This window comes from Tiliqua scincoides, chromosome 5 (assembly GCF_035046505.1).
Source record: "Tiliqua scincoides isolate rTilSci1 chromosome 5, rTilSci1.hap2, whole genome shotgun sequence".
NCBI classification, from domain to species: Eukaryota; Metazoa; Chordata; class Lepidosauria; order Squamata; family Scincidae; genus Tiliqua; species Tiliqua scincoides.
In genome coordinates, this window is record NC_089825.1 from 119,275,233 (window position 1) to 119,292,658 (window position 17,426).

Sequence of the window (17,426 nt, forward strand, 5' to 3'; positions counted from 1 at the left end):
CACCAGCACAAAATGTAGCCCTGTGCACCCTCCTACCTCTTCCCTGACGCAACGGGAGGTAGTGTAGACACCAGTGATTAAGGTTGGAGGGTAGAAGACCCTATTTGATGGAAGGGTTGCCCAGGCCTGGAAGATCTAAAACAGAAAAAAAACCAAGTCACCACAGTCTAAATAATGCAATCTCCCTTCCCACACAATGAAGGCAAGAGTTCTACTTCTCACCACCCCTTTCAGATTCCACCTGCTTCCAGAAAACCCAGAAGTCCAGGTCCCCCAAAACATTTTCTAGCCATGTCTGTGATGACTGTGCTCCCCACACTCCCTTCTGCTTCTCCATCTGTCGAGATAGTGTATTTTGGGGCGGAGAGATTGGGTTCGTTCCATATTGTCCACTATGGCACCAGGGGACAGCGGAGAACAGCATTGATGTAGCACACCCAGAAGCAAGAAAAGGATGAGAGGAGCAGGGAGAAGAACTTTGTGTGGTTTTGAATGGCAGTTGGGGACAAGTAGTTGGAATGTCTGGAAAGAGTAGTTAACAGGGCAATTGGAAAATAATATTGAGGGGGCGCAGACAGGGACTCTGAGCAAAAGCTGCTGAGCAGATGGTTGGGAAGGGCTGAGATTTATGAGAAGCATTCCCTGAAGACCATCTGGAAAGTCCCACTGAGGAACAAACCTCCTGCAGAGAATATGTTAATAGATACTTTCTCTAATAATTTTTTTTAAGAAATCCAGCTGTGTCAGTGTTGTTTGACGGAGACTGTTATGCAGGATTGACAGAGACACTGAAACCAAAACGTAAGTTCAAGGCTTTCATTGTGAGGAATGGAACCTGAACCAAAATGATAAAACCCTTGTTCCAAATTCCCTGATTGAGTGAGGACCTGAGGCAGGCAGGAGGCAGCAGGACTTGAGGCAAAGGCAGTTTGGCTGGTTGCTCCCTGGCTCTCAGTGGCTCTCCCAGGGGCTCCTTGCTGCAGCTCTCTCTCCTCAGCTTAGCAGCTCTTCCCTGGTGGTCTCCCTGCAGCTTTCTGTTCCAGCTCCTTCTTTGCAGAGCTTCCCTGGTGATCTTTCTTCCTCTGTAAAGCTTGCTCTCCAAGGCTCCTCACAGCAGCTCTTCCCTGGTGGTCTATCCAGCTCTTGCTTGTGCAGCCCCTTTTATAGGCCTCTGCACACAGCAGCCTCTACCTTCCCTCCAGTGGTACTGCAGCCTCTTCTCCTGCAGCAGTTTTCCCTCAGGTCCTCCTCAGACTGAGCCCAAGTTTTACACATAACAGGACCAAGCTCTAACCTGACAAATCCAGTGTTAAGGAAAGTGGCCACGGTAACATTACCAAGTGAGAAAAGGGATTTCAGGATCCCTTTTGCATGACACCGTCTCTTTCCCTTAAAGAAAACCTCAGCATCAGGCTCAATGGGAAAGAGGTTTCCCTGAGACACAATTGAATCAGCACCGTTGAAAGACTGCATAGCCAAGCAGACTGGTCATTTTGTGGACTGCTTGTCTTCATTACCTGGCTCCGGCTATGACAACAGCCCTTAGCCAGCTCACTGGCTGGGACCTATATTCCCTAGTCTGTGCCGGTGTGTGGAACTCTTCTTCAGCCATGCAACACGCAACTGGGTGCACAGATGCCCAGCGATGGCGTAAAAACATCATCAGTGACCTTCTGAGTTGCCAAGTGCCACCATGCACGGAGCTCTGCTTGGAGGTGCATGGCTGCACAAGCACACCTTACAGAGAATGCTGGCTGAAACTGGCATGTGCCAGCCGACTGCGCATCACAGCCCACTAGACCAAGTCAGAGGGCAGGCAGGGATACCAGGTGGTCATAAACAATTCAATCAGCTGGACCAGGGACGGTATCAGCGTTGGGTTTCTTAAGAACAAGCCCAAAGATGCTTGAGCGCATTCCAGCTTGGCTCCCTCAGGGACAGCATCTGTGTGTGGGCCTCACCTGCTTCCCGGAGATTCGAGAGGTGTGATGGAGCTTCCAAGTTGACTTTGCAGTAAACACCAGTTTAATGAGCACCGAGATTTAGAAGAATGCAGGAATTACTTAGTTTAAGTTGGCCTGTAATCTCATGCTTATTTTTTTTGACTGGATCAGCACCTGAGTGCTGCCAACACACACACCATTTTCCAAGCCTGCTTATTTTACTTTGTTCCTTCTTGTTATATACCTCAAATTACCTCAGAACCCAAGAGGCCCAGCACATCTCTCCTCATCCACAAGGCTCTCGATTCTGTCTCACTGCTTCTCATCGGCTGGGGCTCACAAGTCCACTACCCTGTCCAGCAGGTCCCCCAAGTGAAGCTGCTTCATTCGAGGCTTCAAGCACTGAATGAAATCTTTGCCACCCCACTAGTTTTTATACTTTTAACAAACACTGTTTACATTTTAATTCTTTATCTGCCTGGGGTTGATTGAACTCTGAGCCCTGCCCTAGTCCTCCCTGACGCTTGGCTACATGCTACAATCTAAAACTGTAAAGAATTAATACATAACTGGGAGAGAGGCTTTCAAGAACTGCCTCTCTTTGTCTGGCTTTATCCACACGGTGGAAGTGTTGTCTACCTATTTTGGCTCCAGCATGGAGCAGACTAGGTGAAATGAGGGAGTCATGGGTATCTCCCCACCAACCACTGCATCGTTGTTGATTTAACAGTAATGACCACTTGGAATTATAGTCTTGAAACATATAGATGAACTACGGTTCAGTAAGAATACCCTTAGCACTTCATCAGACAAGAATTCCCGTGATACTTGGGAGAACCTCACGACTGTTAAAGTGGCACAAACTGCCAATACAGCTTGGTACCCTAGATCAGCCATTTTCAACCACTGTGTTGTGGCACACTGGTGTGCCGTGAATGGTCCCCAGGTACGTTGGGGACAGGGTCATTTATCAATAGGACCACTGGGGTGGGAGCCCCCCCCCCATTGACAGCACAGTGTGCCCTGTCAATTGTCAAAAAACCGATGGTGTGTCTTGACCATTTTAGTGCCTTGCCAGTGTGCCATGAGATGAAAAAGGTTGAAAAGAACTGCTATAGATGCACCCTAAGAGATTTTTCCAGATTACCTCAGAACCCAAGAGATCCAGCACATTTTTCCTCACCTCAGAACCCAAGAGATCCAGCACATTTTTCCTCACCTCAGCACCTTCTGCCCGAGCTTCCTCCACAAGGCTCTCAATTCTATCCCGCTGCTTCTCATCAGCCAGGGCTCCCAAATCCACAGCCTTGTCAAGCGAGTCCCCCAAGCGGAGCTGCCCCATTCGGCGCTTCAGGCGTTGAATGAAATCTTTGGCAATGGATTCTTGCAGGAGCAGCTGAGACCCAGCACAGTGAACCTGAGCATGGCAGAAGTGCATGCAGTTAGTCTTTGGCAGAACAAGAACAGGGCCCAATCCAATTTTCCAGTGCCAGTGCAGCCATGCCAATGAGGCTTGCACTGCATCCTGTGGTGGGGAGGCAGTCACAGAGACCTCCTCAAGGTATGGGAACATTTGTTCTCTAACCTCGAGGCTGCATTGTAGCTGCACCGGAGCTGGAAAGCTGGATAGGATTGGGCCCTGAGACCCCAGGGGCCACTCTGTTCTGCAGACAACAGCATGGGTGCCAGAAGTGAGATTATGGAACTCTCTGCCCCTTGAGGCCATGTGGCCCCACTGCTGCTGACTTTCCATGGTTGGGAAAGACATTTTTATTTTGCTGGCCACTGGAGTTAATTTGATTCTTCCCCCTGCAGAGCTTTCATTCCTGATGTCTCTCAATTTCATTTTTACTGCTATTTAATGAGGTTTTCAATTGTTAAACATTTTTAAACGTTTTATTCAGCTTGTTTAAAAATGTGTTATTCATAGAGGTGGTTTTTTTGTGTGTGTGTTAGACACATAAAAACACAAAACACCACAATTTGTGTTTATAATATTAGAATTAAAAAACACAACACATTTTGGTGTTTAAGTTATTTTCCAGAAATTAAAATAGATTACTTTCCCAGTTAGAAATAATCCTGTGGCTACATCTACTGACATTATATCACCTATATCAGCAACCTAGTACACTTTTAAAGTTTTTAAAATTGATAAAAATGAGAACTTGGAATAAATACATATAACACCACTTTCTGTCTTTCAAATCACAAAATTTGCAAAAAAAAAATTTCAAATACTCCTAGTTACTTCTATTTTATTACATGGATTGTGGTTATTTGTGACCTGGTTTGAGGGGTCTTCTTGAAGCATGAAAGGAGAAGTCTCTTAGTAAATGAACTTCATTTTATCACACATGTACACACACTCCCTCTCTCCCTCACAAGGGGTCAAGTTCCATTTAAAAAAAAATGGTATTACTCTTAAGGTACTAACAGTTAAGAGGCATACAAACTGAGGTCTAACTGCAACCCCCTTGCCATATATCTTCCTATGGTTTTGAAACCAAAGTGTGGAACCTCTTTTCCTTTCCTATGATTTTTGAAAACAGCAGTCAGATAAAGTGGTTTCCAGTTCATAGGACCACCAGTTGTCAACCATGTTATAGAAAAGGGGGGCCATTCTCCATTTCTTCTCTTGCACCAATTAATCCTCACCTCACCCACTCCCATCTGAACATACCTGCCCATGGCTCAGCCAGATGGCATCAACCAGCCCATCAACCGCACTATCCAGGTCAGCCGAGTCAAAGACAATGAAAGGCAACTTCCCTCCAAGCTGCAAAGAAAGCTTCTTGCCAGTCCCAGCTGTGGCGCGGCGCAAGCTGCGTCCTGCCTGTAGCGGTGACATGGATCCATGTTCCTTAGAAAGGTGCTGCACTCATTAGTCAGGTGGCACATCTCTCACTTGCGGAATTGGGGAAGTCAAGATGTCATCCAAGCTTGGGTTAAGTAAACCAGGTTGAAGATCAAAGACCCTGGCTCTGCTATTGGGAAGGTGGGGCATAGTGACAGGAAAGGGAAATGCTGGGACAGTGTGGGATTTATTGAGCAACACTCTTATGACCAGGGGAAGAAGAACTGCTGGACACTCTGCACATAAGATTAGAGTATCCACTCACTTGCCCTATTCCCCCACTCCATTCAGGTACCATATGCAACAATCCAAGCCCCTGAACTGCCACCACAAGACAGGGCCCACTATATCAAGTTCCCCCTACCTCATCAGGTGTGCAAAACTGTGAAGTGCATGAACCTCCAGGCCCATCAACATAAGCTGACTTGCACCGAGCTTTGTGGCTGACAAAAAGGTTTTCTTAAAGCCCTCAGTGGCCGAGAACCAGGTTATCTCAAGGACCAACCTACTCCTATGTGAACCTGCCCGAGCCACAAGATTGGCAGCAGACGGCCTGCTCTCTGGTCATAAGAACATCCCCACTGGATCAGGCCATAGGCTAATCTAGTCCAGCTTCCTGTATCTCACAGCGACCCCACCAAATGCCCCATGGAGCACACCAGATAACAAGAGACCTGCATCCTGGTGCCCTCCCTTGCATCTGACATAACCCATTTCTAAAATCAGGAGGTTGCACTTACACATCATGGCTTATAACCCGTAATGGATTTTTCCTCCAGAAACTTGTCCAATCCCCTTTTAAAGGCATCCAGGCCAGATGCCATCACCACATCCTGTGGCAAGGAGTTCCACAGACCAACCATACACTGAGTAAAGAAATATTTTCTTTTGTCCACCTCAAATGGAGATTTAAATGGTCCACCTTAAATGGAGATTCGATTGGTGGGTATCAGAGACAGAGCCTTTTGGGTCATAGTAGTTATGGAATGCTCTCCTCAAGGAGTTATGGCAGACTTTTGCTGGTTTTAAATAGCAGTTGAAGCCTTTTTTTCCCCTAAGCCTTTGCAACAGGCTTTGCTTCAATCAGTAAAAACCAGGTAGCTCAGTTTTATTCTGGTGCTTCTGATTAATCTTAGTGTGCTTTATATACTTTTGCACATGCCAATTTGCTAGCTGCCTTCTGCTTGCTTGGCGAGGAAAAGCAGGGTAAGAATTACAACATAAATAAAACATAGGGCTAGTCTAGCTTTTCCCATAATCCTGAGTCGAGAGAGAGGGAGAGACACTTACTTCAGCAGATCCGGCAAAAGCCACTTTTTCAACGCCTGGATGTGTAGCCAAGGCCTCTCCCAGTCCCTGCTCCCCTGTGACAACATTGAGGACCCCGGGAGGGAGCCCAGCCTGGGCGCAGACCTCAGCTAGTATCAGAGCTGTAAGTCGAGTTGAGCTGGCTGGCTTGAGGACCACTGTGTTTCCTGTTTTCCAGGTTGTGCAGGGAGAGAGAAGAAGGGAGCAGGTGAGTCAGTGGCATGGCGGTATCAGGAAGAAACCACAGGCCCATGAAGAGACTCTATCTGCATGGTTTTCAAGTTCTTCCCTTTCAACCTTGCAGTGATGTGAAGATTGGAAAATGGCAAATGCTTGATGGGGGAGGGTTAAGTTCAGTAGGATCCAGCAAGATCTGTGGATCCAGCTGCCTGTCAGATTAGGACAGAGTTAAACAGGAACAGCAGTGATCAAGTCTGTGCAATATTTCTGAACAACTGACTCACAAAACAAGGTACAATCTGGATTCTTGACATCTTTGGATTCTTCACACTATTGGTTCTTTAGTATACTTTTTCAGCACAACCAGATGCATGCCTGCTCAGAAGTAAGCCGCATGGAACTGAATGGAATTTACTCCCAGGTAAGTGTGTGTAGTGTTGCAGCCTTTGATTATTCATTATGCAATATCTATGGTTGCTTGTTTTGGCAAGTTAGCATCTTCTTACTTTATATCCTGCTAACCGGGCAAAGAGGCACTTTTTCAACTGGTGCTCCTCTTGTATTTAACAGGGGGAAGGAAATGTCCCTCTTGACCCTACCTAGCACAGTGTCTTTGCTAACGGCCATTGCTGGTGTTCTTCTGCATCTTTAGATTGTGAGCGCTTTTGGGACAGAGAGCCATTTAGCTATTTCTCTGTAAATCGCTTTGTGAACTTTTTTGTTGAAAAGCAGTATGTAAATATTCTTTAGCTAGGACAGTGGTTCCCAAATAGTGGGTCCCGACCTGATTTTTGATGGGTCACAAAAGTGACAAGCCGAGAACTGACAAAGAAAATGTATTGAACCCTATGGAAATTGAAATGGAGCAACACATGGTCATTTAATTGCAAGCAGTCTTGGTCCACTTCGAAGGGTAGGCTGAGAGGACTACAATGCCACCAAAATGGTCTCTATCCAATAAACACAGGCCCCAACAAACTCTCAAGAAGGAAGTCCCCCCTCCAAGTTGACAAGGATAAGGTATTGAGCCCTGTGGAAAGCCACATGTGCGTACTTACTCATGAGTAGGCAATTGTGCCTTGACTCTTATTGAAGACCAGGTGAATGCCACTGGAATGGTTCCGATCCAATGAATATGGAATTTAAAAACTCCAACAAGTGCTCCTCCACCATAGTAAAAAGGATAAAAACTGAAGCCTGAGCAGCTGGTAAAGTGAAGGGTTTTTTTACGTCTCGTAAAACTCAATTGGGTCCCAACAGAGTGTCATTTTAAAAAGTGAGTCCCAGTGCTAAAACGTTTGGGAACCACTGAGTCAGGGGTCTCCCTGAAATTGATAGCAGTAGATTCAGTGCCAACAGATGGAACAACTTCTTCACACTAACTTATGGAAAACGCCACAGGATGTGGTAACAGCCATGGCTTTAACTGGAGATTGGACAACCACATAGAAGTTTATCAACAAGCTATCAGGCAAAATAGCTTAACCAAACTGCCATTTTTAAGGGCAATAGAGATATATTGCCCTTAAAAATGTTCCCTGACTACCAGACGGGAAACATACAAAAGGGAGAAGGCTGCACTTATTACTTTCCAGAAGCATTCAGTTGGTCACTGTGAAAACCAGGACACTGACTCATTTGATTCACAGTGTAATCCAGCAGAATCCCTCCTATGGTCACATTCAGGCCAACCTGAAAAATTCTGTGAAGCTTTTAGTACGGGGTATACACAGCCCTGCATGTGCTTTCCAGGCCAGTTCCCTCACCAACACAAATGCTCAGATAAAGAGAGACACCTCTGCACTTTCACATACCCATGGCCAAGGCTGGACAGACTTTCCAAGTGAGAGTCAGGAGAGGAAAATTCCGAGGGGTGAGAACAGCAACAACACCTATTGAAGAGATTTGTGTTTATCAGATTTCTCTGGGTGGAACCGGAATCTACAGCATTAAAACAAAGAGAGTTAGAGCTTGCAGTTTAGACCCATGAAGGGAGGCAGGGTGGGAGGTTTACTCCTGTCCAAAAGCATCAGCCTTTCAGAGATTGACGTGGGCAAAAGCTCGCGTACAGGTTTCCGTGAATCCAGCATCCACAGTTTCAGCTGTCTGCAGATTTGCACTAGCCACATACGGCGGTGGGTCTGCAACGGAACCCCCATGGAAACAGGGGTACGCCTGTACAAGACAGCAATGATTTCAATGGACTCAACTACATTTTCCATCGCTACAAAACAGGTTAATACGTAAAATCATTCAGTTCTTAAATTCTGTTTTTTTCAACCTGCTCACTATTTCTCCACCCATCTTCGCTTCTCTTTACGTGTTCGTTTATTTATGGCCTTGATTTTTAAATTTTAAAAGATTTTCTTAAAAAACTGGAATTGTGTCTTAGGAAACATCACTTTGGGATCAAAAAGCAAGACGTGAATCTAAAGACAAATCCTCAAATATGAGTTATCAACTGACTGCATTCTGCAAAAACCAAAAAGCAACTGACTGCCATGAATATCCTAAGGTTCAGAGGAGCAGAAGTCCCATTCTGATTCCCAGCTGAAGGAGATTATAATCATGAAAGCAGTGACCAGACTTCCTCCCCGAGGACAGCCAATGACTGCTATCCAGAGAGACAATCACTTCCAAAAAAGAAGATGCTGACAGAGGAAAGTGTAACAGCAGTATATCCTCCCCTAACTAATCAAATCCTAACTTTACATAAAATCTTTGCCACAACACCCAAGTCTCCATCCTCCCATTGTAACTGACCCCAATCACGTGCAACTGAAATACCAGTACATATTTTTTCGCTGCCTATTCCCATACCTCTGTATCAAATTTTAGATTGTAAACATCTTGGGGCAGGGATCTGTCCTCTTTTGCTTTGGAAAGCATGCATATTGATGGCGTGTACAAATAATAATACCTGGGTTGTTTAGCTATTACACTACCACATGGCATTCCCCTTCTATCAGGAGCATAAGGAGCAGCTTGCCCACCACTGAAGAAAGGCAGTAGAACAACCCCACACCAAAAGACCGCAACGGGCAAGGATTCCAGCATTCTCCAACTCACCCAGAGGCTTCCAGTCCTTCATCTCCACCTCCATTAGCTGAGCCCAACCTGCGTGATGGTAGAAGTGCCGGACAACCAGAGGCAGATCAGCATCCCGGGATTCCCGGACTAGCTTCCCACTGTCTAGACTCTCCACAAGACTGAGCAACCGCTGGTGTTTCTGGATGGTCCTGGCCACACTAGGGAAGCGAAGGCAGAGGGCTCACTGGGGCACAGTTGAACAAATAGTCAAACTAGTGGTGTTACTAAGGGGGGGACAAGGGGTGCAGGGTCCTGGTTACCACGCCTTGAGGGGTGTAAAGGTACCTTCTCCTGACCTCAAGCAGTTGTGAGCTGCTCTGAGCGGCCAAATGTTGTTGTTTTTTTGCTTTTTATTTCCTGCAAAAAAGTGGTTGGCTCCTGAAAGCGGCATGCAACTGTTCAGTGTGCCCATGACCCAGAAGTAATTGGCGGTGACATCATCATATCACCGCAATTACTTCTGGGCCAGGCACTTCCGGGGGACGTGACTTGAGTATCACAGCCCCAGATGCAAATCAAACTGCCCTGCAAATGGCTGCTTTCCCCAAGGAACACAAGTTGTAGCACCTTCGAGGTGAAAATATCACCTTTGGGCATTGCCACACAAGTCTATCAGTTTTGTACGAGCTTGACTACTATGGACTCCCCTCAAAAGAAACCAAAGAAATGCAGTTTGGTGAGAATTCTGTGAAGGATCCTAAACCTTGCCCTGCTCAAGATACATCAGAGGTGAAGAGAGATCAGATCAGAGGTGGGGAGAGAGAGAGAACAAACAGGTAGGTTATGCCAGGTTAAGGCTGCAACCTTAACCATTAGAGTGTATTTTGTCAGAACACTCAAGTAAGCCCATGGTAGTAGCTTTAGTGATGATCAGGACAACTAGTGCTCTAGAACAGTTGGCCCTGGGGCCTGGGGCCACTTGCAGCCCTCAAGGCCTTTCAATGAGGCCCTCAGGGAGCTCCGGTCTCCAATCAGCCTCTTATAGACCTTGAGCTATTGCAAGACCTTCATTCATTAAGTTCATCTTTAATATATTTATTTATGTAAACTTATGTAAATTTATTCAAATTTTAAATGTAAATTAATTTTTTTCCCCGGCCCCCGACACAGTGTCAGAGAGACGATGTGGCCCTCCTGCCAAAAACTTTGGACACCCCTGCTCTAGAAGAAGCTTTCACATATGGGCAAGATGGAGTCTGGCAATCATCACTTACTTGTACAGGTGCCGGGCACGAACATGGCCAGGGAGCTGGCTCCAGGTTTCAAAGGCTTTGGTGGCAGTATCCACAGCTGTATCTATATCTTCTCTGTTGCCCTGGAGAGTGGTGGCCAGCAGCTCCCCTACAGAGTTGGGGAGAAGAGAAACGATTCTGGGCTTGTTTTACTGCATCTCCAAATCTGTGAAGCCACCACCATGCTGTGATGCATGACACAGATGCTTTGATAATGAGGATCTGATAGCTTCCAGGGATGTGCCCAAATTACTAAGCTCGACTCGCGAGTCACAAACTGCATGACTCTACTCGCGCGTCATAGTGTGCGCCCATTGCAACTTGACTTGAAAAAATTTCAACTTCCTTAAGTCACAAGTCTGAGTCATTTCAAGCCATGAGTCCTTGAGCAAAAATGCACAGAAAAAAGGAAGGTGACGGTGGGGTGGGTAAGTCAGCAAGGACACACACAGACTATAGAGAAAGGACTCAAGTCATTTCAATTTCAGGCTCCTTTTTCAAGTCACTGGCCCTGAGTGGAGTCAGGGTCAGTGATATACATGATTCATGACAACTTCAGTTGTCAAAAATATCTGCATAGTGCAACTCCACTCAAGTTAACCCAAATCAAGAGCCCATCCCTGGTAGCTCCGCAGTGAATTTGGAAAATATGATCTTTCAATCCTTTAATGGAAAAAAAAATATGAATCTAGTCATTATTTTAGAAAAACACTTGACACTGTGTGTGTGGTCAAAGTCTTCAAAATCAGGAGGAAGATGTGGATGTCACCAGATGCCTTGAAGATTTTCTCTCAAGTTTCTAGCTTGCATAGTGTAATCCCAGCACTGCAGAACACATGCAATCTCCTCAATTATGAATCTCTCTTTACCTGTGGAGGGATTTTTGGTGGCCCAAGTTTCTCTTCCTTCTGGTTTCAGCCATTTGCCATTGATGAAATGCCCAAAAGTACGGCCATGAGATTCTAGCCAGGCCTGGAAAGAAAGAGGAATGGGGCAGGGAGAAAGAGACAAGAAGGGAACGCAACTTTAATTGGACATATTAAAAATCCTCAAAAATCCAACAGACGAAGCAAAAGCCATTCTCCATTAGGCAGAAAAAGCATCTAGATCAGGGATGCCAAACTGGAGTCCATGGACCAGATCTGGCACCCCCAAATTACTGGTCCGGGTGCAGTGGTGGCAGCTTTCTGTTATGTGCCACAGTTCCCTTGCTTCATCACCAATCATCTCAGAAACTTGCACCGGGCAGCTGCTTCCGCCCAAAAATCCAGGCGCAGAGTCTGCTGGGGTGACAGGCAGTGGAAGTGGCTTCCTGGTGTGAGATTCTGAGACAATCAGTGACAGAACGAGGGGGCTGTGGTGCAGAACGGAAAGCTTCCACCATCACTGTGCCAGGATCAGTAATTTGGGGGTGCAGCGGGCCACTGTTTGGAGACCGTTGATCTCTAGATGAAACAGCCTCACCCCAAAATGACTGGGCCCAACTCATACGATTTTTGCTGCAATGGGCAAATGCTGGGATCCACCTGTTGAGGCAAGAAGTGGAGAATCTGTGGCAGCATACACAAGCATTGACCGGATGGATTCAACCATACCAAGTTCCTCTTGAAAGACTTGGCTCGTTGTCGTCATGTAGCTACTCTTAGCAAATGAAAAGCAAAAAATGCTAGAAGGGAGGACTACTTTGGATTGTCATGTTCAATTTATTTTGTCCTTCTGAATAGTCAACTACTTTTTAAGGGGAAAGGGATAGTGCCATAATTCACTGGCTAGAGTTGCAGGTTTCCAGGTTTAATCCAAGTTAAAATGTTGTCAAGCAGGCAGGGCCGGAAAGGCTGTTCTCTGCCTAAAACTTTCAAGAACTGCTGAAATCAAAACAAACAGATCTGTACAAGATGGACAATATTATCTTAACTCAGCATGAGATGGTTTCATATGCAAGGCTTTCAGTTTTCTAGTACCTGCAGGGTTTTTTTTTGGGGGGGGGGGAGGGCTGATAAGCCCGCTGCACATGACCCAGCAAATGCTCTCCCTGCAACCCCATGCCAATTTATGTCTCTAAAACGGAGAAGCACACATGTTTTGTGTGCGCCAAAATGTCCCACATTCTAGCACTGGCATTCCAGATTTGGATACCCACAGCAAAATCCTTTAACTGTAAATGTCAGGGATTGAACTTGGGACCTTGCCTTCCCAAAGCGTGTATCTAAATATTAACTGGAGGTGCTGCCACAAAGAGCTGAATCTGAACTCACAACTAAGAAGACAATACACTAAACCACTGGTTCCCTGGGGAACCACAGAAACCAGCCAGGGGAGCAGTAGAATCCTCCTGAAAAGCCTGCTCCCCTATATAACGTATAGGATTGTAGCCCTAATGGGAAGCCACAGCCAATGGTCCAGTAGGTCAAAGGAACTGCCAGATGAAAATGTTTGGGAACCACCGTTGAAAACCATGGCGTTTTAGCTTCAGAGTCCTGCTGGTGTCTGCAAGAAGCTATCTCCTTGAACACAGTTTGGAACCACTTTCCTGGGTCAACACAATCCACTTTTTGAAAGATGGGCTCTGGCTGGGTCCACAGTAAGAACAGAATTCCAATTTGCATCTTCAATTTTGCCCACTGAAGTTTAGTGGCTCCCTTGATTGTGATTTTTATCAGACTACACTGTTAATCAACCCAAGAATGGATGAACCAGTTAAGTCATGCAATCAATTGACCAAGATTTAATTGTGGACATTATGGAATTGCTTCTGTGTTCACCAGAAGACTTTGACAACAATGAAAGGGCTGCTTGGGTGAGCAAGCATCCATAGTATCAGCTAGACCACGCAGCCATACGTTTCCCTTCCTAGCCCAGCCCTTCCTAGACTCCCTTAAATACTCCCACCTAATATTTGCACCATGATTTAAATTGTAAATATTTAAATTGTAAGCTACTTTGGGAGCCTGTTCAGACTGAAAAAGCAGGATTTAAATAGACTAAGGGCGCAATCTTAACCCACTTTCCGGCACTGACATAAAGGCAATGCAACTCCGAGGCAAGGGAACAAACATTGCCTTACCTTGAGGAGGCCTCTGTGACTGCCCCCCCCCCAACTGCAGGATGCAGCACAGGCCCCATTGGCACAGCTATGCCTGCGCTGGAAAGTTGGCTAGGATTGCACCCTAAATAAAATAAACTCATATAATGCTTTTTAAAAAACTATTTTACTATCTCAGATAAGAATGGGTGGGGATTGATGTTTTTATGACCAACTCTAGAACATCTTGGATGAAAAATACTGATAAATGACCTTGCCCCAGCAGGGCCCCTTCATTTGGAAAGCAACAGCAAAGTTGCAATGGGCTTGAGAGCCTGCCTAGTCCAGAGATCATAAACTCTGGGTTGTTGTCCAGAATCAACAACTTTTGTTTATCCATTCCAGGATAATTAGGCCATTTCAGACTTGGAAACTCATGGAATGAGAATGGAAACTCATTCCATTCTTGGTTCATTATGTGCCTGCAACTTTTTCCAGTTCCACCCACCTCTACATATCAGAGATAAAAAGCAATTGTGTTAGGATATGCAAGATCACTTGAAGACCAAAAGAAGAGTGGCCAAGAGAAAGAAAGAAAGAAAGAATTCCCCCCTCTGCCCCTCCATTCTCTAGGGGTCTCCCTCCCCCTTAAAACTTGCATCAGTTTAGATTTTGTTCAGGCAATCCAGGATTCGAAGACTATAACGACTGAAGGAGATGCTTAACAAAGCAATGATGGAGACCCTGGGAAAAAGGGGGATTTGGGGGGATCTCCAAGACAAATGGTGGAGGGGGCCAAGATCCAGATTCTTGGGTTTTCTGGCAAGAGGGCAGGGTCTAATGAGTTGCTCCAAGCACAGGCAACCTTTAAGAGAAGGGGCTCTGGAATGCTGGTGTCTTTGAGAGGTTCTCCTTCAGAGGAGTCTTTGCAGAGGTCCCTATTCCAGTTCTCTTCTTTGCCATGCCAAGGCCCGTTCTTCTCCTTGTCTTCTCCTGTCGCCTCTCTCTCCTTCTGGCTGTTGGCCCATAACTGCCGGATCCAATCCATTTCCGCTGTCCAAAGCCTCCTGTCTTTCTCCCGTTGAGCCTTCTCCTCCTCCCACAGTCCCTGGAACAATTTTTCCCTCTCCCGGAAATGAGTCCGGATGTCACGCACAAGCTCATCAAATTTGTCATCCCGGGGTCTCTTCCTTCTGCTTCGGAGCTGAGCCAACTTGTCCCGTGTGCTCAGCAGGGTCCGTGGTCTTGGGAAAGCTGGAGAGTAGGACACAGAACGCATTATTCAAAATGGTAGGCATTAAGACCACACCCATGCCTTTGGCTCCTGAAAGACATACGAGGTTCCAGCACACCTCACCCCAGGCAAATGGAATATGATTTATGATTGGAAGTGGTGTTCAGTGGACACTGTCTTGGAGATCTATCTAAAACCAACTTTGCATAAAACAGCACCATCATCAGGCCAATCTCCAAGATACACAATGGACAGGCATCACTTCAAGTGATTGGTAGCTGCCTCTGCTGTTGAAGTTAATTGACAGACCTGGTTGAACAGACTCCTGGTCCAGGGCCCATGGGGGGGGGGGGGGGTAAAGGGGATAATTTGTACCTGAGCCCAGGTTTGAAAAAGGAGCCCAGGAGCCAAAGGAGGGGGCGCAGAAACTTCCTGGAAACTTCTGATCGTCTTCTGATCCCACCCAAACTCATGGACTGCATGGGATGCTGGGCCAGATCCCACACAAGCCAGATCTACTGGACCGAGGAACACACACATGGACTACTCAATACAGTATAAAATCTGGGAGAAAATTGGCCTGCTACAGTAGCTCATTGACTTGTGGATCCACTAACCAGGAAGATGTATATAGGAGATCAGGGACACAGCTGCGAGACTACAACTGTGGTATACACAGGACACTTTGCAGTCTACTAGTGTGACCTTAAACAAGATGATGCTAATTTTCTGCAATGATTTTCTATATTTAAAATTTTTAGAGAGACTTAGGAGTGCATTTGGATTTCCATATTACTGTATCTATCTGCTGACACTGTGCAGGTGGATAGAACTAGGCTCTGCATTGGAAAACCCAGTAGACCTGGGTTCCAAAGACTTTTCTGGCAGTTGCCACCTTCCCCCTGTCCTGTTCTGCTTCCTCCCCACCTGCTTATCACCCACCCTCTCATCACGCTCCCCTGCTTCATTCCACCCCACCAGCCTTCGGGAAGGGGCCCATAAGAAAATTTGTACCCCCTGATAAAATTCCTCTGGGGACCCTGTCTGGGTCTTATTCCAACAGGTATTAAAAGGAAGAGACAGAAATTCTTGTGAAAGTCAAAGTTTCAAGAAGCATGTTAAAAAAAACAAAAACCCCAGGATTCCTGGGTTCTCTTGGGGAGAGGAGGGCCATACATGCCTGGATTCTCTGGAAATGCAGACAATATTTCTCTGGAAAGGATTTATCATCTAAATAGTTGAGAACCCTCCAGATTTTCTGGCAGGAAAGTAGGGATGACGGAAGGGTAGGGGGAAAAAAGATTAGGAGAGAAGACTGATGTCTTGGAGAGGGACGCTATGAACCATTTGGGATGGAGGACTCCTGGGTTCCGTGCTGGTAGGAGGTGCCCAGTGCAAGGATCTTATTCTGACAGCCAGGACTGTAGGGTTCTCTCTCCAAGAGGAGGGAGCCATAGTGCAACCCTATGCATGTCTACTCAGTAGTAAGCCCCAGTGTGTTCAGTGGGACTTACTCCCAGGTCAGTGTGCATGGGATTGCCACCTTGATGAAGGAAAGGGCTGGAAACCAGAATTCCTGGATTCTCTGGCCATGGAAGAAGGGAGGACCTAGAGCACATATATCCCCCCTTGCGCATTGACCCCACTCACCTCTTCTGTTTAGCCCAGGCCTCCAAGGAGCCCCCAGATGCTCCCGGGCCTCCTGGCGAAGAAGGAGAGGCTCCTCCACCATCCCTGGCTGGACGATGTCCCCTGCGGGGGTCTGCACGTGAGCGTCCTCCTGGTGGGCGTGGAGGTAGGAGGAAGGCACCCCTCCTCCTGCGCGGAGACTGGGCTCCTCCTGCGCAGGACTTTTCTCCTCCTTGATGATCCCGCCCGTGGCGTGGTGGAGGTGATGGAGCATCGGGGCCACCACGTCCTCGTGACGGAGCAGCCCCGCGTGGGTTTGGGAGGAGGAAGAGGCTGCAGCAGCTCCAGAGGAGGAAGGCTCCCCCTGCGGGTCCAGGTCGCTGCCGGACACCTGGGTCCAGGTGTACTCGTCCTCCTGCTCCGGGTCGAGCTCCGGGTCGCTCTCCTCCTTGATCACCACCTGGCACCAAGGGGCGGGGTGGCTGCTGCTGCTGCTGCCGGAGCCCGCCCCCCCGTGCCCGCCCAGGATGGCATCGAGCTCGTGGAAGAACCGGCAGCGCTGGCGGGCGACGCCGTCCTGCAGCCGGGCTTGCTTGTAGCTCTTCTTGAGGTCCTTGCCCTTGGTGCGGCACTGGTCCTCGTCCCGGGAGTAGCCCTTGGCGGCCATGCGCTCCGAGATCCACTGGTACACGTCGGCATTGCGGTGGCAGCGGTTCAGCTGCGCCTGGATGCCCTCCTCCCCCCACAGCGCCAGGAAGTCCAGCGTCTCCCGGTGGCTCCAGGTGGCTGCCCGGGTGCGGGGCGCCTTGGCGCGGGGCTCGGCGGGCTTGGCGCCCGGGAAGGGGGAGGGAGGCGGGGAGGACATCCCGGGGTGGGCGGGGGGCAGGAGGGGGGTAGGGGCCCCCAGCTCGCAGCAGGCGCCCACCACCGA

The 17,426-nt window shown here is 47.5% G+C and overlaps 1 protein-coding gene across 1 annotated transcript in view; it reads right to left on the reverse strand.

Moving 5' to 3' along the window:
• Window positions 1-17,378, reverse strand: part of ALDH16A1 (aldehyde dehydrogenase 16 family member A1) — a 45,567-nt gene extending 28,189 nt beyond the window's left edge. Inside the window, exons 1-10 of the mRNA XM_066627313.1 lie at window positions 16,517-17,378; window positions 14,498-14,886; window positions 11,480-11,582; window positions 10,593-10,719; window positions 9,358-9,536; window positions 8,103-8,180; window positions 6,091-6,275; window positions 4,627-4,779; window positions 3,163-3,360; window positions 37-135 (exon numbers count right to left, since the gene is read on the reverse strand). Coding sequence (XP_066483410.1) covers window positions 37-135; window positions 3,163-3,360; window positions 4,627-4,779; window positions 6,091-6,275; window positions 8,103-8,180; window positions 9,358-9,536; window positions 10,593-10,719; window positions 11,480-11,582; window positions 14,498-14,886; window positions 16,517-17,360 — 2,355 coding nt within the window. The 5' untranslated portion in view covers window positions 17,361-17,378. The remainder of the gene's footprint in view (window positions 1-36; window positions 136-3,162; window positions 3,361-4,626; window positions 4,780-6,090; window positions 6,276-8,102; window positions 8,181-9,357; window positions 9,537-10,592; window positions 10,720-11,479; window positions 11,583-14,497; window positions 14,887-16,516) is intronic.
• Window positions 17,379-17,426: the final 48 nt, after the last annotated feature.